Source organism: Equus asinus, chromosome 3 (genome assembly GCF_041296235.1).
Source record: "Equus asinus isolate D_3611 breed Donkey chromosome 3, EquAss-T2T_v2, whole genome shotgun sequence".
NCBI classification, from domain to species: domain Eukaryota; kingdom Metazoa; phylum Chordata; class Mammalia; order Perissodactyla; family Equidae; genus Equus; species Equus asinus.
The window spans coordinates 129,757,522-129,784,039 of record NC_091792.1 but is presented as its reverse complement, the minus strand read 5'-3'; the positions used below and the strand labels follow the sequence as shown (position 1 = coordinate 129,784,039).

General features: G+C 40.3%; 1 protein-coding gene across 7 annotated transcripts in view; it reads left to right on the top strand.

Moving 5' to 3' along the window:
- The window catches only part of N4BP2 (NEDD4 binding protein 2), a 110,453-nt gene that overhangs the window by 9,653 nt on the left and 74,282 nt on the right, over positions 1–26,518 (top strand). For 5 of the 7 annotated variants that reach the window (XR_011502260.1, XM_070506002.1, XM_070506000.1 and 2 more), the window contains exon 1: positions 23,095–23,201. Coding sequence is in view for 1 of the 7 variants with exons in the window: in XM_014857204.3 (XP_014712690.2) it covers positions 23,171–23,201 (31 nt within the window). In the remaining 6 variants the exon portion in view is untranslated. Of the gene's footprint in view, positions 1–21,343; positions 21,404–23,094; positions 23,202–26,518 lie in introns of those variants that run through there. The other 2 variants (XM_014857204.3, XM_014857205.3) reach the window with 1 other exon arrangement.

Below are 26,518 nucleotides of genomic sequence, written 5' to 3'. Positions count from 1 at the left end.
TTATTTATCTTTTTACTATTGAGTTACAATAGTTCTTCATATATTCTAACTACAAGTCTCTTATCAGATATATGATTTGCAAAAAATTTCTCCTATTCTGTGGATTGTTGTTTCACTTTCTCAATTGTGTCTTTTGAAGCACAAAAGGGAGAGTTTTTTTGTATGTGAGGAAGATAGGCATATCTGTGCCAGTCTTCCTCTATTTTATATGTGGGACACCACCACAGCATGGCTTGATGGCATGCAGGTCTGCACCCTCGAATCCAGGGCCACCAAAGCAGAGCACATGAACTTAACTACTGCACCACTGGGCTGGCCCCAAAAGGGAGAGTTTTAATAGGAAAGTGACCTAACCAGATTTGCACTTTAGAAAGGATACTCTGCAGTATAGTTAATAGCATGTGGGTGAGCGAGACTGGAGAAGTGAAACCAGTTTGGAGTCATTTGCAGTGACCTAAGGAAGAGAAAGGTAGCCTGGAATTGAGCAGTAGTACAAGAACACAGAGAAATTGGGTTTGGTAGGAGTTGGAATGTCTGGGACTTGGAAATTGATTGCCTGTTAATGAGGTGTACAAAGGCTGTAATAAAGAGAGAAAAATCCTGAGTGAAGCCCAGGTATCTTTGGCTTTGGAAACTTCAGGACACATTAATTACAGTGAAGTGTAATTAAAGGAACACCAGAATGGATTTTCCTCCTTTGCTGGTACTTTAAACGTATAAACTTCATTATTTTATTTTTATTTTTTATTTTTTTATTTTTTATATTTTGAGGAAGATTAGCCCTGAGCTAACTGCTGCCAAACCTTCTCTTTTTGATGAGGAAGGCTGGCCCTGAGCTAACATCCGTGCCCATCTTCCTCTATACGTGGGACGCCTACCACAGCATGGCTTTTGCCAAGCAGTGCCGTGTCGGCACCCGGGATCCAAACTGGCGAACCCCGGGCCGCCGAGAAGCAGAATGTGCGAACTTAACTGCTGCGCCACTGTGCAGGCCCCAGTATAATGTTAATTTCTATTTGATTTTAGACAAATATGATTCGAATACTAGAAGGAGAGTTGTTTTTAGCAATATGTGTCACATTTCAGAATTATCACTGGAGTATGAAACAAAGCATGAAAAATGATTAATTCATTTATGTTTGAAGTCTTAGACTAAGTGAAGGGAAAAAGATTTTTTTTTTTGAGGAAGATCAGCCCTGAGCTAACATCTGCCAATCCTGCTCTTTTTGCTGAGGAAGACTGGCCCTGAGCTAACATCCATGCCCATCTTCCTCTACTTTATATGTGGGACGCCTACCACAGCATGGCTTGATGAGCGGTGCCATGTCCGCACCCAGAATCTGAACCGGCCGGCCCCAGGCCACCAAAGTGGAACGTGTGCACTTAACTGCCGAGCCACCGGGCTGGCCCTGAAAAAGTTTGAAAAAGTGTTTGAGGGTCGGTCTGGTGGTGCAGCGGTTAAGTTTGCACATTCCGCTTCTCAGCGGCCTGGGGTTCGCTGGTTCAGATTCTGGGTGCGGACATGGCACTGCTTGGTAAAAGTCATGCTGTGGTAGGCGTCCCACATATAAAATAGAGGAAAATGGGCATGGATGTTAGCTCAGGGCCAGTCTTCCTCAGCAAAAAGAGGAAGATTGGCAGCAGTTAGCTCAGGGCTGATCTTCCTCAAAAAAAAAAAAAATCAGTTAATTAAAAGAAAAACATAAAAAGTGTTTGAAAATAGGCTTATTGAGGAGAAGCAGGTCTGATGACAGGTTGATAATGGAACATGTTGAGTCTGAACTTCCTTTGAGAATCCAAATGAAGATTGACTAAAAGGCATTTGGATATATGATTCTGGAGCCCATTGGAAATATCTAAATTGTAGTTCTAGATTTTGGAGTCATTTTCATGCAGTTGGTAATTAAAAATCATTAGACAAATTGAGATTATTCAGGGAGCTAGACAGTAAGCATGGAAAATGGTGCTGAAAGAATGAGGGAGGCGTCAATGTTTAAGAGATAAGAAGAGGAACTTGGAAGGAACAAAAAGGATCAGCCAGAGAGGCAGCCGGAAAACTGGGAGGGTCCAAACCATAAATGTCAAAGGAAGAGAGAGCTCAACAGTGTGAACTACATTTTTGAGAGGTCAAGCAAAAACATATTTGCTGATTACAGGAACGTAGAGATTAGACGTGATCTTAGTAAGAGGAGTTTCTGGGGAGTAGTGAAAATGGAAGTCAGAGTGCAATGAATTCAATAGTCAATATAAGAGGAGGAATTGGGGATAGTGAATATAGAAATATTCAAGTGCTTTCAGAACTAGGGTTGTAGTGGAAGGAGAATGTGGGATGAGAGAACAGTGTTTTTCATATGGGAGAGGACTGAGGTCTTTCAATGCTGATAAGAAAAGACAATAGGGCTGGGTGCTTGGCCGAGTGGTTAAGTTCACGCGCTCTGCTTCGGTGGCCCAGGGTTTTGCTGGTTTGAATCCTGGGTGCAGATCTGGCACTGCTCATCAGGCCACTTGAGGAGGCGTCCCACATGCCACAACTAGAAGGACCCACAACTAAAAATACACAACTATGTCCTGGGGGGTTTTGGGAGAAAAAGGAAAAATAAAATCTTTAAAAAAAAGAAAAGGCAATAAAAATATATAAAAAATATAAGTGAACAGTATATGGACTAGATACTGTAAGACTAAAGACAAAAAGAATACTGTACTCTATTTAGGAAATCTGTTTCTCACATTGGTATAGGTTAGCATTCTCAAATTACCTTATGTGTATACTAGTATTGAACAAATGAGTGAATATATTGTAGATGATGAGAGCCAGGTTTTTCACTGTTGGAGAAAGAAATTACAAATAAGGGAAGGGAAAAGGCTAGAATAAACCTTGTGGTGTTGGATTGGGAAGAGTGGTGTCAGAATAAACTCCTGGCTTTTGATATATATACAGACAGACAGAAATAAATATAAACGTGTGTGCATGCATGCATTAACATACACATGTAATTCCTTAGCTCTGTTCACTAAGAGGGCCTAGGAGCAATGAGCACGTCTAGCATCCAGATTGGTTCCTAAATGCCATTCTTCAATAAAAGGAACCAGGGCCTCCTTGGAGAAGTGGCTGATTCCAGGGCTGGGGCAGAATGAGCCTGGAACATCTCGTGGTACCAGAGAATAAGGAAGTGCTTAAAAACAGAAGTGGACACGTCAAAAGGACACAGAAACTAGCCTGGAGGAGCTCCCAATGATCAAAGTTGAACCATTTGAGAAACAAAATAAATAACAATAATATTGAATTATAACCCACCGAATAAAATAAATATCCATGAGTCCACACTGACATAAATATAATTAAACAAGTAAATTAGAGAGAAGGAACATCTATTCCTTACAGAAAAATTCCAATTAATAGGTGTAGAATAAACGAGGGAAATAGACAATCTCTATTAGGCAAATACAAGAGTAATGATTGTTCCACGTAAGATCTGCTGATGGGTGGTAAAATCAGTAGGTGAAAGTTTGAGGAGAAACAGGATTTTTGCTTAGTCTCAAAGTAACTGTGTCAAGATATTTATCAATACAAAGGAAAAAAAATAGTAACTTTACTACCTGGTAGATATCAGTTTAACTAAGTGATCAAGATTAATACCACCAGCACAACCAGAGGCACTCAGAACTAGAATATACAACTATGTACTGGGATGCTTTCGGGGGAAGAAGAAAAAGAAGAAGAAGAAAAAGGTGATTGGCAACAGTTGTTAGCTCAGGTGCCAATCTTTAGGGAAAAAAGAAAGATTAATACCACCAGTACTAAGATGTAATGACATCATGTACCCTCTAATACAATGCATTGAGAACACAGTATCACTTCTGTGGCATTTTTGCCAAAAATGCATAACTTCAATCTAATTCATAGAAAATATCAGAGAAACCAAATTGAGAGACATTCTACAAAATGACTACCAATATTCATAAAAAGTGTCATGATCTTGAAAGACAAAGAAAGACTGAGGAACTGTCGTAGTTTGGAGGAGACTAAGGAAACACAACAACTAACTGTGGTATAGGATCCTGGGACAGAAAAAGGACATTAGGGAAAAAAATCAGTAAAATCTGAATAAGGTCTAGAGCTTGGTTAACAGTATTGTAGCAATGTTACCTTCTTGGTTTTGATCACTGTGCTATGGTTATACAAATTGTTAATATTAGAGGAAGCTGGGGTGAAGGATATACATGAATTCTGTACTATTTTTGTAACTTTTCTGTAAGTCTGAAACCATTTCAAAACAAAAAGTTGAAAAATAAAAGTGAGGGGTGAGATCTAGAGCACAGGGGAAAAAGCAGCCTTGTTAGGGAAAGCTTTGCCTCTCCCATGGAACCAAGGGAGGGGTAGGAAGCATGAGTGGTCATGCAAGTAGGTTGCTGGCTTGTTGGCAGGAAGCTGATGGAGTTCTTCAAGGGAAGACTGTGGCTGCACCTTTTTGTTTTTTGAGGAAGATTAGCCCTGAGCTAACATCTGCTGCCAATTCTCCTCTTTTTGCTGAGGAAGACTGGCCCTGAGCTAATATCCGTGCCCATCTTCCTCTACTTTATATGTGGGATGCCTACTACAGCATAGCTTGCCGAGCGGTGCCATGTCCGCACCCCAGATCTGAACCTGCGAACCCCGGGCTGCCGAAGCAGAACGTGCGAACTTAACCGCTGTGCCACTGGGCTGGTTCCTGTGGCTGCACCTTTAATGCCCACCTCAGGGCCTGCCATAGAGTAGGGACTCGATAGACGTTTATTAAACCAAACAGGCTTGGGCTTGAGTCGTGGCTACATCATGATTATGTCATGATTTCTAGATATGACAGGCAAGTTACTTACTCCTTCCTCTGTTTCCTCTGAAACTGGGATAATAATCCCAGTTTTGTTGAGTCAGAAATTAATATATATTCACCAAAATCTGTTTCCTTTTCTTCCTGGACATACAGTTAGATAATACTTCCCAGTCTCCAATTATGTTAGGCACATACTGACCGGCACATCATTGGCTCTCAATATATGTTTAAAGAAAGAATATAACTGTGGACATGTTCCACTAACTTTGTTGTCTCACCAGTTCTTTATCATTTTTTTTCTGCTTTTTCTCCCCAAATCCCCCCAGCACATAGTTGTATATTTTAGTTGTGGGTCCTTCTAGTTGTGGCATGTGGGATGCCACTTCAGTGTGGCCTGATGAGCAGTGCCTTGTCCGTGCCCAGGATCCCAACCCGTGAAACCCTGGGCCACTGAAGCAGAGCGCACGAATTTACCCACTGGCCCCGGGCCGGCCCCAAGTTCTTTCCTATCTTGATCCAAGATGACATCTTGTCTGGCCATGGAAGTACTTAAGACCAAGTGAAAATTTCCAATAGATAATTTGTTGTAAAGGATATGATTTGTTTTACACAGAACTAACTGATAATGATTAATTCTTCCCTAATTATGAGCCATGGAAAAAAGTCATGTATTCTTAATCCCCTGACGTTGGATACAACTGGAAGAAAATAATAGTTGTGAAAAGATTTTGCCAGAGTGTTTCTTCCTGCCCCCCACCATCCAATTTAAGGACACACTATTATTAGAAGCAGTGTGAGAGTCTGTGGTTGACGCGGTCTAGGATTAGTTTTGGGGGCGGGCCAGGTGGCACAGTGGTTAAGTTCGCACGTTCCGCTTCAGTGGCCCAGGGTTCGCCGGCTCGGATCCTGGGTGTGGACATGGCACCGCTTGGCAAAAGCCATGCTGTGGTAGGCGTCCCACATCCAATGTAGAGGAAGATGGGAATGGATGTTAGCTCAGGGCCAGTCTTCCTCAGGAAAAGAAGAGGACTGGCAGTAGTTAGCTCAGGGCTAATCTTCCTCAAAAAAAAAAAAAAAAAAGAAGCTGTGTGAGGGCAGAGGGGTATATTGTGGTTAGAGAATGGGAAAATTGAACTGCAGCTAGTAAAAACCTCCTGACCACTGAAGTGGAGTCCTCTGGGGTTGTAGTCCCTTAGATTAAGCCATCAATGGTTGAGATTTTGAACCTCAGCTTTTCTGGTTCACTAACATGGTCAAGTCAGTTAAATGAGTTGAACGAATCCATGGATTCTCATACCAACCGATTTCTGGTAAGAATAATATGTAAACTAGAATACTAATTTATTAATTTACAATGATAAAGTAACCAGAGAGCAGATTGTATGTCTTATTGGCTGCTCGATGCACTCTCTCTTGGTGGGAAAATCTCTATGGGAAGCCATATAGTTATAATCCGAACATTTTCTGGTAAACAGGAATCTGGCGCAAGAAGCGTTAGATAGGTAATCTTAAAGGCCAGGATTATCAAATTATTATAACGGAACGCAACCATGTCAGTAGTAAGAACAGTCTTGCTGAGAGAGGGTTGTTTATCTCAACGGACATTTTCTTTTATGTGGATTAAGCTAGAAGGATGTAACTCCTAGTTTCTCACTATCCCTTTACCCATCCCAGAGAAGAGTCACATCTGATTGGTAAATTCAAGAAGAATGACGTAGGCATCTTGCCTCATTTCTTTTCTTTTCTCTTTCTTGAGTAAGGCTGCTCTCAGAGAGTATACACATCTTCCAGGATCTAGGACTGACTTGGTCCATTGTGTTGCCCAGAGCCAACTTCACCATTAGGCACAGCGGGCAGAGTACCTAGGGCCCAGGATACTTTCAGGGCCCTGAAAATGTTTTGTTTTAATTTAGAATCAGAAAAAAAAAATGAACTTATAGGTCAAAGAAAATGTTTTAATATACAATATTAATATGTTGTAATTTATATCAGTGCAGTCATAAAATATAATTTTAAATATATATTTTTTTTTATGGAGGAAGGGAAGGCAGAAGTGCCTATGGCCCCAAGCAAAACACACTGGGGTCCTGTGCTGCCTGTGGGACAGGGACGGGAACTCTATCTAATTCTGGGGTTCAGGTGACAGGCCAGTTGGTTCTCATGAGTTACATCCTCCACTTAGCCCTTATCAGTTCAAGGTGATATTGGATCTGTCATTTACCTTACCCTTGCCCTTTATTCTCAATTTGGGCAGAGAAGAGCAATGCTATTTACGGGGCTCCCTCAAGACCCCAACACAAATCACAGGAATATATATTTACTGAATTGAACTGAAGGAGATTGGGGAATTTGTGTGCTGAGCAGTGCTACCCTGATTAATGCTGGTCAATCTCTGCAAAAATACTTTTAACTTCTCTTCTCTTTTTTTTAAAGACTTTATTTTTTTATTTTTTTCCTTTTTCTCCCCAAAGCCCCCCGGTACATAGTTGTATATTCTTTGTTGTGGGTCCTTCTAGTTGTGGCATGTGGGACGCTGCCTCAGCGTGGTTTGATGAGCTGTGCCATGTCCGTGCCCAGGATTCGAACCAACGAAACACTCTGCCGCCTGCATCGGAGTGCGTGAACTTAACCATTCAGCCATGGGGCTGGCCCCTAACTTCTCTTTTCCATTCTCCATGCAGATCAAATCCTTCTATATTTTGGAATTAGACAAAAGAAAAATGAGGAAACTCATTGACATCATCCTACAAATCATGATTAACTTCTGATTTGGAACAGGTTTTTTGCAGCAATCCATTAAAGCAAACAATGAGAAATTCTGATGTCCCATCATGTATACATGAAAAAATACATCTGTCTGTCTATCCAGATATTCTGCTCTCCCCATTCTTTTTATACTAATGGCAGTATACCAGACACACATTTTCACTGAGCAATTTATCCTGGAGATTGTACAGTATCAGTGCTTAGAGAGTGCTATCTTTCTTTTATATTATAGAATTCCACGTTTTGATGTAACATGCTATATTTAACCAGTTCCCTATCGATAAACATTTAGATTTTTTCAATTTTTTTCCATTACAAATAGGGCTGCTGCAATTTAAAAAATAGGGAAAAAGATATATATATATATATATATAAAGTTTTTGAGTAATTTATATTTCTTTTTCTGTGAGCAGTCTTTTTTATACTTTGTCAATTTGTTTCTACTGAGTTGTTGGTCTTTTTCTTATTGATTTCTAGGAGTTTGTATATTAGAGAAATCAGGCCTTTGTCTCTGATATGAATTGCACTTTTTTCTTGTTTATCACTTGTCTTTTGATTTTACCAATTGGGCTTTTTGTCTTTGTCCCAATTCTAAAATTTTCCATGAAGGGGCTAATTATATAAAGACCTTGGTTAATTAACTGTGGCCAAGGAAATGGAGTCATTTTTTAATACCCTGGAGTCCACACTATAGAATGAGGGTGAGTAAAACTAAAGGGGAGTGGCCAGGCCAGTGGTGTAGTGATAATGTTCATGCACTCTGCTTCAGCGGCCTGGGGTTCACGGGTTTGGATGCCAGGTGTGGACCTACACACTGCTCATCAAGCCATGCTGTGGCGGTGTCTCACATACAAAGTAGAGGAAGATTACCACAGCTATTAGTTCAGGGACGATCTTTTTCAAGCAAAAAGAAGAAGATTGGCAACAGATGTTAGCTCAGGGCCAATCTTCCTCACCAAAAGAAACAAACAAACAAAAAACTAAAGGGGAAATTGTGAGCTAGGAGGTACCCTAAAAGAGGTTTACTACATTTCAATGTATAGAGAATGTTTTCTAGTCACTGGGGATATATCTCTTTGTCTGGGGGAAAAGAGCTCACAGTTTTAGTGAAGATACACACCAACAAATAGTCACCATTCCAACTGAGTAAGAAAGGTATATAAAATTGCTGTGGGCATAGAGGAAGAAGCAGTTCATTATGTTTGAAGCATCTGGGAAAACTTTACAGGAAAAAGGGCATTTGAATTGGGTTTGTAAAGACACAGGTAAGTGAAAATGAATGACTAGGTTGGCCAGTGGCTCATCATCATTGGAAGCAGGATGTATTGGAAAGTGTGTGATTGTCACAAATGTAAGAGTAATGTGACTGATGTATGGTTACAGGATGTAACATTTCCTTATTGGCAAATGATATGAAATCTTATAGTTACATAAAGCTGAAGCTACCACAATATGCTTCTGGACTGAATATGGCTTCCTGTAAAAATTCCTCACAAAGACACAGACCTGTGGTTGCTATCGTATTCACAGAAGGATTATCCCAAGTCCAAGGAAGCTATCCTTGTCATTCTGCAGTTCTAGTTCTTTTAGGGAATTTTTTTTAATACTCTTTTTTTTTTAAAGATGGGCACCTGAGCTAACATCTGTTGCCAATCTTTTTTTCCCCCTTCTTCTCCCCAAAGCCCCCCAGTACCTAGTTGTATATTCTAGTTGCAGGTCCTTCTGGTTGTGCTATGTGGGACACCGTCTCAGCATGGCCTGACAAGTGGCGCCATGCCTGTGCCCAGGATCCCACCTGGTGAAACCCTGGGCTGCCGAAGCGGAGCGTGTGAACTCAACCACTTGGCCATGGAGCTAGCCCATTTAGTATTCTTTTTGCTGATCCTATTTCCACTGTTCCCTGTCAAGTTTGGAGACTGCCTCATGCCTGCTCTTTCATTTATGGAGAAACCGGGTAAAACAAAGCTAGATTTCTCAGGAGTGTGCCTCAGTGGACCTAGGCTTGAGTTCTATTGGAAGTCCATTTCTGTAGGAAGAGTGGCAGGATTTGCAAGCATGGGTTGAGGGGTTTGGATTTTATCTTTAAACATATAGAACAGTGTTTCCTCCCAAAGTGTGAGATAAAATCATATATCCTGAGATATTCTCATGAATAAAGGATTTTTGGTCAAGTAAGTTTGGAAATATTTAATACTACATCCCTCTGTTAGAGATTATAATGCACATTGTCATCTGAAAAGCCTTGAGAATTTATTCAAAAGCAGAGTGCAATGAGAAGCCCTCTAATTTAAATGTATAACTTCTTCACCCCTCATTTATGTATTTTCTCATATAATTCTTATTACAATTTTGAGAAAAGCTAATATAAATAGTGGGGAGCTGTAAAGTTTCTGAGAGAGGCACAGTCAGGTTTGTTTTTTTGTGAAGTTTTCACTCAGTCTGGAACGCCATTGTTCTCCTTAATTTTTTTCTTGTTGTTTTAGTTTGCTTTTTTTCATCTGCTTGTTTATTTTTTGTTATTTTTGTTTGGTTTTACAATAGCAGATTGACTTTTTTCCTTAATTTTTCTCTCTAGCTTTATTGAGGTATAATTGACAAAACTGTATATAATTAAAACTTACAATGTGATGATTTGATATACTTTGTGAAATGATTAACACAGCTAAGTTAATTAACACATCCATCACCTCACTAGCTACCGTGTGTGTGTGTGTGTGTGTGTGTGTGTGTGTGTTGAGAACACTTAAGATCTATTCTCTTAGCAAATTTCAATTCTTTTTTTTTTTTTCTTAAAGATCGGTACCTGAGCTAACAACTGTGGCCATTTTTTTTTTTTTTTCTGCTTTATCTCCCCAAATCGCCACGGTACACAGTTGTATATCTTAGCTGCAGGTCTTTCTAGTTGTGGCATATGGGACGCTGCCTCAACATGGCCTGACGAGCAGCGCCATGTCCGCGCCCAGGTTCCGAACCCTAGGCCGCCGCAGCGGAGCGCAGGAACTTCACCACTCGGCCATAGGGCCGGCCTCGCAAATTTCCATTCTTAAAAGTTTTCTCCTCTTGGTAGATGTTCTGAGTGTCCTATTCCTTCCCTCGGGATATTTGTTTGCTCATTTTTTTTTTAATTAACCGGTTTTTTTGTAGGGTAAGATTCATTCTAAGTAACATCTGTTGCCAATCTTCCTCCTTTTTCTACCCCCCAACCCCCACGCCGAGCCCCAGTACACGGTAGTATATAGTTGTAAGTCCTTCTAGTTCTTCTACGTGAGCCACCAACATAGCATGGCCACTGACAGACGAGTGGTGTGGTTCGGCCCCCAGAATTGAACCCAGACCCCAAAGCGGAGCACACTGAACTTTAACCAATAGGTCATCAGGGGTGGCTGCCTCATTTTTTTTTTTTGAAACAGCATTTTAAGCCTGCCTTTTTATAAATAAATAGCTGCATAAAGAAAATTACTTTTTCTTCATGATTGAGTCCACTAATATCTGCAAGTAACAATAACTACCTTCTATTGAGCCTCTACTTTTACATGCTTTCATTATTTTAATTAATCAGAAAGTACTAGATATAATGAATGCATTCGAGAGATGAGAAAACTGAGTTTTAGAAGGCTTAATTTTCCCAAGGCCACAGAGCTTGCAGCTCCTGTTGAGTGTGGTAAAGCAATCTTTAAAAGGATAAGCCCATTGATACTTATTTACTTTAGATAAAAGCAATATTACCCACTATCCAGTTTCCACCACATTTAAAATAGAAAAACACAGGAGTTCCAGCATATATTGGTCCTATTTTCTTTCAGTAAAGTTTTTGCAACAGTACTATTCTAAGTTTAATTGGGAATGAAAAGAAGTATTTATCACCTATTATGTAGAGGAGGAAAAAATCCTGAGAGATTTTCTTTTGATTTCTCATCTACTGTGTCATCGAGTGATGCTCGCTCATTCTTTCACTCAGCAAATATTCATGGAGTGCTTATTTTGTACGAGGCTCTGAGTTTGGCAGTCAGGAATACAAGGCTGAACAGGAAACAATCTGCCTTCAAGGAATTGATGATCTACTAAGGGAAATTATAAATATGAAAATAATTAAGCACAATGCTCCAAGTCAAAATCAAAGTATAGGAACGAAAAGGTGGCACAGATTATTTTTGATTTGGAGGAAATCATCCTTTATTCTAAACATGAACATAAATATTAACAAGCATGTTTAGAATTTGGCCTTTAAATAGACCAAAGTTGGGTTTAGACAACTATGAAAGATTTACTTATGATGCACTGGCCATTTTATTTATAAAAATCCAAGACATTTCCCAAAACATAAACTTTATTATTTCCTTAAAGGCCAATCTTTCATCTAAAGAAATGTCAGGGTTCATCTTATTTAAAGTGTTAAGTAATAGGCATTTTGCCATTCTTCAGATTCATCTGGCATTTTAGAGAATTAAATATTGTAACATAATCAACTGTAATGTAACCAATTAAAGATTACAGAGAGCGGAGTGTGATCAGGAATAGCACTTTGGCATTTAAGGTATATCCAGATACTTAATAATTCAGATTCTTAAATTTCTTCTTTGAAATTAAGACACATGATCTTGAATGAGAATGGGCATGATAATCCATTTTTCCAACATTTTAACCTAATGCTGATGTCTCACCCTTTAAAAGATGTGTTGTACTTTTCCTATTGGCTTAGAACTTAAACCAATAAGGAAGGAGGAAATCTTTATAAATATTCACAAAGGAAGGCTGGCATTGTGAATGTTGAGTAAAGATTGCTTTGTTCATTTGAGTCTGACTTTCAGAACTTTATAGTATTGATATTTTTCTTTTATCGGTTTAGTAAGCACTCTTTTTAAAAAACACTCAGCCTGGGTGATGTCTTGGTGGCTTGAAATATATTTTCCAGTGTTAAGAACACTTTATTTTTTATTGTTCAGACTTAAGATGTGATGAATCCTTAACAATGGTCAAAGGAAACTCAAGAATTTAAATGCCAGTTTTTATTATCATGGTGAACCTATTTCCTATGAACAAAATTAATATTAACTTGCTAGATTTGTTTGAAGTTTATAATTACTAGGGTTCTTTCATTTCTAAAGTGGCATATATCACTGTTATTAGTCTCTTAATGGCTGTTCAGAGGCAGAGTTAATGCTAGGTTCTCAGCAATAGATATTTATATCTTGAGATTCTGGGTACATCATTAAAATTTTTGTGTTTTGAAATTTAATAAAAGCATTAATAAAGGTGTTTTTATTGTAATTTCTTAACATTGGGACTCAATGGATCTCTAAAAATACAAAAAATCATACAAAAGGTTTTTTCCTTTTGTATTTTTCTATGTGGTTGGTTTCATTAGAAAATTTACCATCCCGAGCTCTCTGCTTAAATATTTCTGGTTTCTGAAAAAAAAAACCCCAAAACACTAGGATGTTTTCAATTAGACTAGCGAAGATAAAAATCCACTTGCATTTTTCCCAAATTTCTACTCAGGTTAAAGCAATTATTATAACATCATTGACAGTCTGTCTCTTTGATGCAAAGGAATATTGTCAGGATGCTGTTTCATTTCTCATGAAAAACAATGGAAGTGGAATAAAAAGTCATTCCAAAGGGAGGGGAACAGAGGGAGGGAAAAACCGATAAGCCAAACCACCACCACCAGCAGAAAGCAAGCGTAAAAAAGTCGTGTACCTGACAGCACTGAATATTTCACGTCAAAGCACAGAAGAAGGAAACCAAGGAAAGCAGAGTTTAGAAGGGAGAAAAAATGGAGCAGGCTTGGGGGACAGGCTAATCATAACAGTGATCGCAAAAGGGTAGAAAACCTCGTTGCTTTCTCTTGGCACCAGAAAACTGCAGCTCCAAGGGGAGCAAAGGTCGGTGGCGCCGGCGCTACACGCGAACTTGCACACGTTTTTGTGCTTCCGCAAGCGTGTTCACTCTGCACGTTGGCAGCGCGGGTTGCATCAGGCAGTCTCCGTCCGGGCTGCGGCCGCCGCGGGTCCCTTTGTCTCCCCGGCTCCGAAGCGGCCGCGCCGCGTCCCCGGCCCGAGCGCGCGGAGGGGCCGCGGGCCGCGCGCCTGGAAACCTCCGCGGGCAGCGCGGCGCGCACGGAGGCGGGGTTGGCGCGCCCGCCCGCCCGCCGCGGCCCTGCCCGCCCGGGCTCCGCAGCCCAGTGAGGCGCCGCCGAGGCCGTCTGGCGCGGCCCGCGCTCCTTCCTAACTTGCAGCCGGCCCCCGCTCGCGGTTCCTCCCCCGCCTCGACCACGAGGACGGCCTTGTGTTTCTGTTTTGCTTCTTGGGCTTGGGAGAGCGCGAAGGGGGTTAGGAACCGCGCCGTTTATTTGAAGAGAAATTTCGGGCCCCTTATCGCTACGTTCACCGGCACCAACCGGCTCCCGCCATCCCCCCGAACCCGACACACTGGAAGGGCTTGCCTGCTCCTCCATGCGACCCCCGCCCCCGCCCCGACAAGGGAAGGGGTAAACACGTCAGGCTTGTGGGCGAGCTATCTTGGGGGGGAGGTGGTGGCGAGAGGAACGGATCCAAAGCCGCCGAACCGGCCAGGCCAGGACTCGCTCTCCAGGGGCAGGGAGGGGCGGGGGCGCCCGCGGGCCCGGGTCGCCAGGTCGGCCCTGCGGGGCGAGCCGACGCGCCACGGCGGAGTTCGGGGACGAAGCAGAGGTCGCGGCGGGGAGCCGGCGGGGGTGGGGGAGGCGGAGGGCGGCGACCCACCTAGGCGACGTGGCAGCCATTCCCACCTCCCTGAGACCCCTCCCCATTCGGCCGCCCACCCGCCCTCTCGCGGCTGGCTGCTGCGCGGCTGCTCTTCCGTGGCCGGACGGAGAGCGGCAGTGTCTCCCCGCCGGGCGCTCACCGCGCGCCCCCCCCCACCCCCAGCCCGGGCCGCTGGTCGCCAGCCCAGCGCCGCGCCAGAGAGCGCAGCGGCGGCGGCGGGAAAGGCTGCGGACCCGCGGCGCGCACTCGACGACGCGGCGCCGGCCTCGACGCCCTCGGCGCGTTCCGGGAGCAGGTAAAGGCGGCGGGTGGGAGCTGGGGCCGCGGGGCGGGTGAGGGTCCTGGGGAAAGGGGGCCCGGGGCCCCGAGCCCAGGCGGAGGGCCTGAGGCAGCGGCGGGCGGCGCTGCGACCGAAACCCAAACCCCGCAGGTGGGGGGCCCGCGCTGTCCGGCCCGGAGGCCGGGCCGCCCCGACGGAAGGGAAGTGAGGCGTCGGCGAGGGGCGGGCCCTGGCGCGCCGACCGAAGGCGGGGGCCGCGGCCGCTTCCTCGGCCTCCAGGCCCCAGGCACACCCCTCTCGCCCCCCGGGGCGCCCTCCCTGTCGGTTCCCGCCGGGATTGACCTCGCGCCCCTGTGAGCGCCTTTGGCGTTTCCCAGGCGGAGCCTTCTTGGAACTTCGGGCCACCCTCCCGAGCACGTAGTCCTAGCAGAGCCATTTATTTACTCACTTGTTCAAACCCAAACAGCCTCTCACTCCTCATATGCCGATTTTGGATACTGCGGGGACGTGCCCTGTCTTTGATCTCTGTCCCTCTTTGACCCGCGTCCGCACTCCCCGCCCCCACCGCAACTTCGAGCCTCGCTGGGACCCTCCCCAAACCCTGCTGCCATCCAGACCCTCTCGGAGGTGTGCGTTTGGAAATCGGTGTTTGATAGTGAGTCATCTGACCGGTGGCACAGTTTATTCCTTAGGCTCTTTTGGTTAAAACAGCTTTTTCCCTCAGAAAGAGAGCTAGAGTAATTAAAAAAAAAAAGTGTAGGTGCCAGATTACGCTCAGTGTTGGCTTTAAAGGATCTTCCTCTCGGCAGCAGTCTTGGGATCTGATATTTGGCACCGACACGTTTGTACACATTCTCGCCATGCAGTGGTTGTAATGTCTCCATAGCGCAGTTCTGACTTGAAGGCAGGATTGGCTGGTTTTTCTACTCGACATCTTTAAGCCAATCAAGAAGCGCAGCTTGCCTGGAGACTGCTTAACTCAGAAAAGGTGGGGATTGGTTGAGCTCAGAGAAGAAAATCCTCAAGATCAACCTGGCCTCTCTGAAAACAACGACTGATTTGCAGCTGCCTCTCTTCTCTCACTTAAAAAAAATGTTATCTTTTCATCCCAACATCAGCTTTTTCGTTCCGATTTTATTATTTTCATTGCTTTTTTCCTCTCAAACACCCGGCTCTCTTTTCTAACTCGTTTTAACTCGCCTCCTTCAATTTTCAATGAAAGAATCCTTACCCGTGTTAAGAAATGTTAACATCGTGTGTTTTGATAATCAGCATGGTTCCATTTTCTTACGTTGTCCGTTTTTAGAGGTCAGAAATTAAATCAACAATTTTTAGTTCCTGTGTCAGAGCCTTTATTAAAGTGGCTGTCTTGGGATGGGGGTCTGCAGTGGTGGAGGTGGTGGGAAGAATAGGAAAGCAGTGGCTCCTTTTCTGCAAGGAGGCTACAATTTCGTTCATGAAAAAAGACTGACGTATGAAAGAATTAAAAAAAACCCAGTGCAAATCAGCATACAGTACTTAGGAATATAAATTTGTGTACCTGTTGACTTCAGTTCCTTTGAAGGGGAGAGTAAAGAGGACCTGAGTACTGGATTTCAAAGAAAAAGTGGGCTTAAGTTATGGTAGAGGAATTTTTTTTCTTTATTAAAGTAGGCATAGTATCTTGTACACGATAGAGGCTAAAATAAATATTATCCGTGTAAGTGCATGTTATTTTAACACCGAGGATTTCCCTTTTTTAAAAATCTTCTTTTCCTTTATGATTATCCATGGTTATGCATGTCTTGTGATATGCAAAGCAGGAACCATTTATTAGCCAATGTGAATTTTTGCCTCCCTTCTCCTTGGCTTTTTATTGCAAACTCACGTTGTAAGTCTTGGGGAGAATCTCAGTATGTCAAGTCAAACATCTAATCTTAGATAACTTTTTTAAAAAATTGAGGTATAATTGATATGCAGTATTATATTAGTTTCAGATGTACAGGATAGTGATATGACATTTGTATGCATTGCGAAATGGTCACCACAGTAAATCTAGTAATTGTTGCCTTACAAAGTTAATACAACATTATTGACTGGAGTATTCAACGTGCTGTACATTACATCCCCATGTAATCGTGATCAGATCACTATTAAATGCCTTTAGAAGTAGTTTTATTAGGAATTAAGAAAAGATTGAACTTTTTTGATATTTACCATGCCAGGCAATGAGTAAAACAAATGTCGTTATCATCTTCATCACCCTCATCCTCATAGTAATATAAATGCCAGGCACTGTTTTAAGCATTATTGTATTTTAAAAAATTTTTTCCTTTTTCTCCCCAAAGCCCCGCCGTACACAGGTGTACATTCTTAGTTGTGGGTCCCTCCGGTTGTGGCATGTGGGACGCCGCCTCAGCATGGCCTGATGAGCGGTGCCTTGTCCGCGCCCAGGATTCGAACTGGCGAAAAACCTGGGCCGCCATAGCGCAGTGCGTGAACTTAATTACTCAGCCACGGGGCCGGCCCCAGCACTAGTGTATTTAATTCTCAGAATTCTATGAGATTTGTACTATTATCGGTTGTAGTATTGTACAGGTGAGGAAACAGAAAATCTGAGAAATGTGAAGAAAGTTGCCCAAAGTCACCCAACTAGTATTTGGCAGAAAAGGACTCAGTCAAGCCTGGATCTTTGTGACCCAAAAGTTGACTCTTAGCACATTCTTTCCATGGCCCTCTGAAACAAAACCTTTGATATCAAGTAAATGATTACATTTCCAAATAACTACCGTTCATCCCATCAGTTGTGAGATGAACTATTATTTTATGTACCTCTACAAAATTAAAAAAAAACCCCAAAAACGCTCCAAGTAAACTGTGACGTGTCATTGAGTTTAGGAGGTATCCTTACTGCAGAAATGTAAACACGCCTTAAAATTGATGAAATAGGATATATTGGTTTGTCATCTGAACATTTTTCCCTCTATGTTACAATAAATAATTCAGTTTGTTTATATTAAATCTTGTACAGATTTTAACATTACTTGGAATTTTGGTTTATTGAGTTTGCTTTTAAGTACTTTCCTACCCACTGGACGAAAGTCTTAAAATATGCCTCGATGGGCAGGCTGTTGGAAAAATCTCAACATTGTCCTCCAGAAGTTATTTTATTGGTACATCTAGATTGAGTTTAATCAATTTGTGCTGTCCAAACTCATATACAAAAATTAAAAGAGCATTTTATTAATTTCCATGGAGGAATAAACTGGCTAAGCCAGCTAGATTTTTATGACTATTAGTCAGTAGAATTACAGGATCGAAGAATCCATGTGTTACACTTGCCTGAGCACTGCCTCTGAGTGTCCCAATTTCACCAAACCTCACCAGACTCATGGTGGACACTGTATTTTTCTGAATGTGGATTGTGTGTTCATATCCTTTGATCATCTGTTGGGTCTGTTTTTCTTTAAACTTTGAGAAAGACCCAAACATATTAGTGTCTTTTTTCCTGGAAAATATTTTTCTCTAGGTTTCTTTTCACTTTTGGTTACTTTTAATTGTCAGAAGTTTAAAATGTTCATATATGAAATCAGTCATTCTTTTCCTTTGTCATTGCTTCATACTTCCAAATTAAGAAATTTCATTGTTTTATAGATGTGATAATAAGTTTTTCCCCAATATTTCTAAAATAAACTCTGTAATCAGAATTTATTTTAGTATAAAATGTGACACCACCTTAATTGTTTAAATTACTATTAAATCATGTTAATACTATTAAAAAATTCTGTCTTTCTTGTTTTAGAAAGCCTATGTTATTACATATAAATTTAGAGGTATAGTTAGGATTATTTCTGGTCTCTTGACTTCTCATAATAGTTCTTCAATTTTTTTTTAAATGGTTTTTATTATTATTATTATTTCTGTGTGTGAGGGAAGATTGTAGCTGAGCTAACATCTGTGCCAGTCTTCCTCTATTTTATGTGGGATGCTGCCACAGTCTGGCTTGACGAGCGGGGCTAGGTCTGCTTCAGGGATCTGAACCTGCGAACCCTGGGCCACTGAAGCAAAGTGTGTGAACTTAACCACTGCGCCACTGGGCCGGCCCCAGTTCTTCAGTCTTTCACTGGATTTTTGTAGCTGTACTATTTAATTTTATTATGTTGCTTTCATAATAGGCTCTGATATTTAAGTAAAGTGAATTTCCCACTTGTCTTTTTTAAGAAAAAATTTTTTATACATCCTCTCTATTCATTAAATTTAAGAATTAATTTGGGAGACTGGCATGAATAATATTTAATTTCTCTGTTCTGAAGCAGGGCATCTTTTTTTAAAAAATTCCTTTGTGTCTTTGAATTTATTGCTTCTTCTGTCTGGAGTGTCTTTACTGTTCCCCCTGCTCTCCTCCCTAAACTGTCTGCTAACCTACTTCAAGATTTAGGTGGTATTTGTTGTGAAGTGTTCCTTCCACCCTGCAGCAGAGATAATCGCTCACTCTTTGTGTCACCTCTGAGCCTTTGATGTATTTCCATTATACACTGATTGCTGTGTTGAGCTGCCTCCTCCCTCTAGTAACTGAAGCTTACTCACTTTTAAAATCGCCTAACACTGGTCCCAACACTGGGTATGTAGGTATTAAATAAATATTGGCATGAATAAAGGAGATATTTTACTTTTAAAAATATTTTTCCCAGTTGCCATTTGTTCACTGGTAGTTCTCTAATTTCCAACTCAAAGCTCTTTCCTGGTAGCTGAACTCGTGTGTCATCTGTATGCGTGACATGTCCATTTGTGTGCTCCCATAGTACCTCAAACCGAGCAGATCCCAAACTGTAGTCATTATCACCCGTCCCGTCCCTCTCCCAACCTCAAACCAAAAATCTGAAACAAACTGCTGCTTTTCTGTCTTCTTTCTAGAGGAAGATTAAATGAGATAACGTATGTGTGGTAAGAATTCAGTAAATAGTAGACCCTGCTAAAAACTTGACAGAAACATGACCTATTCCTCGTCCTCTTCTTTTTTCCCCCACATTCTGGTTGATCACTGAGCCCTGTTGGAATTTTCCTCCTTAATATCTCTTGAGTCTGGGCCTTTTCTCTATCCCCAGGGGTACCAGCCTACTCCGTGGTTAGCATCATCTCTCACCTGGCTTGCTTCAGTAGCCTCCTAAGTGGTTATCCCTGCTTCCAGTCTTGCCTTCCAATCTGTTTTTCCCACTGTAGCCAGAGTAATCTGTCTAGCACATTTGAATGTGTAACTCCCCTGCTAAAAACCTTTTTTGTGGCTTTTCATTGCCTTCAGCATGAAGTCTGAACTTCTTAATTTGGCTTTCGGGGTCTTCGTGATCTGACTTCTGTTTACTTCTTCATCTTCATCCTCCGTGTTACTTTCTCCCTTTGCCCTCAATATGCTAGTCATTCAGTCACTTGCATTTCTTCCTTAAGATGCCAAGTTTGTTAAATCTAAGCCTGAGTAGAGAAGCTTCCCTCTGTCTGGAATGCCTTCTCTACTTCCTTGCTTCCCTCCCCTTTGGTTTCATTAACTCAGAGTTGTCTTTCAGGTCTCAGTTGAGGTGACACCTCTATGGGGAAGTCTTCCTTGATACCTCAAGGCTGGCTTACATACACCTTCTGTTTGTTTCCTTAGCATTCTATATCATCTTATCACATTGGGATTGCTTTACTTGTTTGTCATCTTACCATGTACTGGTTAGGATGTAATAAAGGGAAAAGGTAAATTGGCTGTCTTAAAAAATGATATGACGGGCCAGTCCAGTGGCCTAGTGGTTAAGTTTGGTGTGCTCTGCTTCAACAGTCCAGGTTCAGTTCCTGGGCATGGACCTACACCACTTGTTGGTGGCCATGCTGTGGCGGTGACCCACACACAAAACGGAGGAAGATTGGCACAGATGTTAGCTCAGGGCGAATCTTCTTCAAGCAAAAAAGAGGAAGACTGGCAATGGATGTTAACTCAGGGTGAATCTTCCTTGGTGCAAAAAAAAAAAAAGGTGTGATTTGCACAGAGTATACTAAAAGGAGAATTAAATAGTAATTTTGGGGTTTACCAGTAAAAAGGGGAAAGAGACATTACATCTGATAGGTGAAAGTTTTCTAAGTCAGCAAAGGCATACTTGGTAGGCCCTTTTATATCTTGAGTGAAATATATCTTTTGATGTATAATTTCCATCTGTTCAGTTTTTCTGTGTATTAGTTAGAACTTTTTGGATTGCGGGTAACAGACATACAGTTTGAAATAGCCTGTGGAGAGAAAAGGTACTGGTTATACCAGTATGTAGTGGTATGTACCAGTTGCTGGTTATACCAATAACCATATAACAGAAATTGCAGGCATAGAGATGCATATCCATAAGGAGCTAAGGCTTAACTTGCCCATAGTTGGGCCTTTCCTATACTTCAGTCTATGCATGCTGGCATCATTTCTCCTACTGTGGATATGCTTCCTTACATGTTGGGACCTGGTTCCTGGAAGCACAGGCTTGTCTACTTAGAGCCTCGTGTCAGAGGCTCTAGATAGATTTGGTCACATGCCCATTCCTTGATCACTTTCTGCAGCTGAGGGGATGAGGTACCATGCTTAGTTCAGCCTAGGTCATGTGATGTGCTCACTTATATGGCCAGGGGTCCATTAGTAGAAAACAGAGCCCTGGTAGGGTAGGGGAGGAGAAGAGGGAGCTCTCGGCAGACACAGAGAATATTCATTATGATTCTTAACCACCTTTCTGATTACAAATTTATTTTCCTAGGTACTTTGTGAGAAAGAGAGACCTTGTATTATGGACCTGAGTATCACTGCCAGACAGATGGTAAGTATTATTTAAGTCATAGAGTATGAATATTTTTCACATAGGTTTTTAAGCTTTTATTTACATATTTGAGTGTTTAAAAAATCTCTCATGAGAAGGAAAATGTTATCACAGATTTTCTTACTAGAATTTCTCCAAGAGCTTGTGGTTGCATACATATGTTGATCCAGGAAGTCTAAAGAACTATATCGTGGTCCTAGTTTTCCCATTTAATGTGTGTTTTAATTTCTCTGCTGCTAAAATGCTACTTCTTGCTAACATATAGTTAGCCATCCACAAATATTATTTGTGCACCTATTTTATGTATAGGACTATGGCTAAGTGCCAAATTGGAGTATGTGTCATAATCTGTGTTCCCGAGGAACATAGCTAATTGGGGAAATAAACATGTGTGGATGAAATTATGTCAGTAAAACCAACAATGTGAGGCTCTAACATAACTAAGCAAGTCTAGTACTGGCAGTAAGTAATGAAAGATTGTAGAAAATGTTCAAGAATTATAGAGGAAATACATCTTTCTGCCCTTCTCTGGCCAAAAGCTATATATTGTTCAGCAACTGGCTTTTCCCCTTAAGAATATGTCTCAGAGTTCTTTCTGGTTTCTACATTCCACCTTAAACTTTTTAATAGCTGCATAGTATTCCAAAGTAGGATTTTCTCTTTTTTTGCAATAATTTATTAACCATACTCTTGTCCATCCAATATTTAGGATGTCTTCAATTATCAATTATAATAATTCTTATGACAGAGAGTTACATTTAAGATTATTTGTTAATTGGGTTACATTTTCTATAAATCCTGTCTTTTTAATTACATACCCTTTGGTACCTTGATGAGATTTAGTATCTACCTTACCCTTATCACAGCGGTACACTTAAAATCATCTTGTAGGCAACTTAAACCCCAGTGAAGATTGATTGTACTATTCTTGGTAGTGTTTGTTTCAGAGGGAGATATTTTCTGATCTTGTCTGGAATCATGCCAGTTTGGGTCCTGTAACTTCCCTGTATGTTCCTTATTTTTTTTTGTTTGTTTGTTTTTGTTCCTTTTTTTGATGGTTTTAAAGAAGTAAATTATTATTAGTATGTTTTATTGTTAGTATCAGTTTTCTTAGGCCTATTCTTCCTAGATGGTTAATATTGAGTATGAAATAGAATATCTTTCTTGATTGTTATAGAAATTTATTATTTTTTGGATATTTTTCCATAAAGGTAAGTAATTTAAAATTATTTTATATAAAACTCCTTATAATATGTACATATAACAGATTTATTCATAAAATGATATGGGGAATTTTTTTAGTGTTGGGTTAATGATTTAGTTTTCAGTAGGATGGTTTTTTTGATGTGGTGTTTATTGATTTATCCACTTGAATGGTAGTACTGACCATTGCCATATGACTGTTTGAGTTTGTGTTCACTCTACTAGTATTTATAGATTTCATGTTCAACCTGAATTTTTTTTAATGGTTAAAAGAAAATATGTCCTTTTATGTTTAAAAAAACTGGAGTTGGTAAGACCTCTGTTTACTATGCTGGAATATTTTGATGATAATTAGTGAGCAAGTATGTATAAGGTTCTCTAGCAGGTTAAAATTGAATAAAAGAGGTAGAAGAGCTTGGAAAATATGTGTATGAAATTTATGTATTCATGGTATCACTATTAATAAAAATTTATATTATTTGTTTTTAGGTTCTTCATTTGAGCCAGTCCTTTCACATTTCTCCATAATACATCAGACCTTACTTACCCATCCTTATTGCCCATATGTTTTTAGAATACACTCTATTTAGGTCAGGTATGTATGTGAAGAAGTTATACAAGCTTGTTTAAACTAGTATGTTAATAAGACTGTCTTTATGGAAAAAGGAAGATACGTAAAATCAGGTGTTAAGAGTTAAACGTGAACATAAGTGAATAAATGGGATTGAAATAAACTGGACATACAAAGTAAAACTGATAATTGGAAGGTAGTGTCAACTATGTATGTTTTTATACGTAAGAGTTTCTTCACTGTACTAATTATTGGTCGGACACTCAAACTGCCTGTATATTTAGATGTTTTTCCATAAAAGTAGACACAATACTTAAAGAGAGTAGAAGGAATATATAGTTTATAAGCTGGAAGAAGTATAGAGGGAAGTCCAAGATTCAGCTTTAATTGATAATAGTGATTGTTGTTTTTTCCCTGATTGTGAAAAAAATGTGTACATTATACATTATTTGGAAAATACAAAAGTAATATATATAAAAAATTGTATGTTAAAAATAAAGTTACTTTTGGAGCAGGCCTGGTGGCGCAGTGGTTAAGTGCACACGTTCCGTTTCAGTGGCCCTGGGTTCACAGGTTCGGATCCCAGGTGTGGACATGGCACTGCTTGGCAAGCCATGCTGTGATAGGCATCCCACATATAAAGTAGAGGAAGATGGGTACGGATGTTAGCTCAGGGCCAGTCTTCCTCAGCAAAAAAGAGGAGGATTGGCAGCAGATGTTAGCTCAGGGCTAATCTTCCTCAAAAAAAAAAGTTACTTTTAATCTCATTACCCAGAGGTTTCCTTTCCAGTCTAATATCCTAGTCTAATCTAGTCCAGTCCCATTTGAGTATCTATGTAAATTATATTTAGTTTTATGTCTTGCTTTCTTTTCTAACATTGTTTTAAAAAATTCCAATTAAATGTTACCCAAAATATAGTCTTTAATGGCTGTATAAAATTCCATTTTATGAATCTGTAGGGATATGGTACTTAGTGGAGTCTAACAAATCTGGGTTCAGATCCCAGTTTTGCTACTTAAGAGCCTTAAGCCTGATAATTACTTTTTCTAGTCCTTAGTTTTCTTTTTTTTTTTGAGGAAGATTAGCCCTCAGCTAACATCTGCTGCCAATTCTCCTCTTTTTGCTGAGGAAGACTGGCCCTGTGCTAACATCTGTGCCTATCTTCCTCTACTTCTTACATCTTGGACACCTACTACAGCATGGCTTGCCAAGTGGTGCCATGTCCGCACCCGGGATCCAAACTGGCGAACCCGTGGCCACCTAAGTAGAACGTGCAGGCCTAGCCTCTGCGTCACGGGGGTGGCCCCCTTAGTTTTCTTATTTATAGTATAGGCATAATATTACTTACTGTTTTAAGAATTACATAAAGTCATAATCTTAGCATTCTAGCTGGCATGCATTAAGTATTTAATAAATTATACTTGTCACCAGAAATTATTTTATCATTCCTTTCTCACCAAATATTTTTCAGTTTTTCTTTGTAGAAAAATCACTGTATTTTGAATGTCTCTATATAAATATTTCTGTAAGTTTGTGATTATTTTTTATGATGAATTCCTGGAATTCATTTTAATATACTTAGAATATATGTAATCTAAAATTTCTTGATATGTAGTGGTGCTTTGCTTTCCAGAAAGGTTATACCATTTTATACTCTTTACAGTGTATGAGAATTCCTGTTTTGCTATAGCCTTGCCAACACTGGCTATTATTACTTTAAAAATTATTATTTTTTATTTAATAGGCAACATAATATTCTCTTTCAATTCTCTTTATTAATGAATTAAACTTTTTAGTGTTTATTGAGTATTTCTATTTCTTCTTAGAATTCTGACCTATTGCTTTCCTGTTCTTCTTGGTTCTTATTCCCTACCTTAATCCTTCATTCATCCAGCAGAAATTCATTGAGTGCTAATTATGTGCTAGGCCTTGTTTTAGTATTGGTATTTAGTTTTGGTACTTATTATTTAGTTTAGTGATGGTATTACATGAGTGAGCAGAATTGACAAAAACATTTGCCTTCAAAGAGCTTACTTTCTAGTGTCAGGGTATATAGACATTAAACAAAATAAACATCTAAATTATGGAGTGATAACTGCTTTGGAGGAAAAAAATAACGAAGGGGAGATGGAGAGAATGTGTGTCTGTGCAATTTTACATAGAGCCGTTAGGGAAAGCCTCACTACAAGCGCACCATGAGTAAAGTTTTATAAGTCAGGAGTGAGTCAGGTAGATATCTGGGGAAAGTGCATTTCAGGCTAAGAATCAAGTATAAGGGCAGTGAAGCAGAATACTGGGTGAGTTTAAGAAAGAGCAAGAGAAAGAGTATCAAAAAATGATTTGAGAGAGTTATTATGGAACCAGACTGTTTAGGATCTTAACGAGGCCATTTTAAGAACTTGGGCTTTTACTCTGCATGAGATGCAGAGCTATTGGAGGTTTTAAAGCAAAGGAGTGGACTGATTTGACTTATGATCTGCTGGTTTAATGCAGTCCGTGTCAACATTCCATCTGGCTTCTTTGCAGAAATTGATAAGCCGATTCTAAATTTCACATGGAAATGCAGGGGGCCCAGAATAGTCAAAACAGTCTTAGAAAAGAACAAAATTAGAAGACTCACATTTCCTAATTTTAAAACTTACTAAAGCTACAGTAATCAAGACACTGTGATACTGGCATAAGAATAAACATGTAGGTCAATGAAACAGAATTGAGAGTCCAGCAATAAACTCTTAGACTTAATGGTCAGTTGATTTTTGACAGGGGTGCCAAGACCATTCAATGGGGGAAAAATAGTCTTTTCAACAAATGGTGCTGGGACAATTGGACATGCACATGAAAAAGAATTAACTTGGACCCCAATCTCACACCATATACAAAAATTAACTCAAAATGGATTAAAGACCTAAATGTAAGAGCTAAAACTATAAAACTCTTAGAAGAAAACAGGTGTAAATCTTTGTGACCTTGATTTAGGCAACGGTTACTTAGATAGGACATAAAAGTGTAAGTGACAAAAGAAAAATAAATTCATCAAGATAAAAAATATTTGTGCTTCAAAGGACACTATGAAGAAAGTGAAAAGACAACCCACAGAATGGGAGGAAATATTTGATAAAGGACTTGTATTCAGAATGTATAAAGAACTCTTACAGCTCAATAACACAGACAAGTAACCCTTAAATTTAAAAATGAGCAAAGGATCTGAATAGACATTTCTTCAAAGAAGATATACAAATATCAATAAGTACATGTAATGATGGTCAACAACGTTAGTCATTAGGGAAATGCAAGTCAAAACCACAACGTGATATCATTAGGATGGTCATAATTAGAAAGA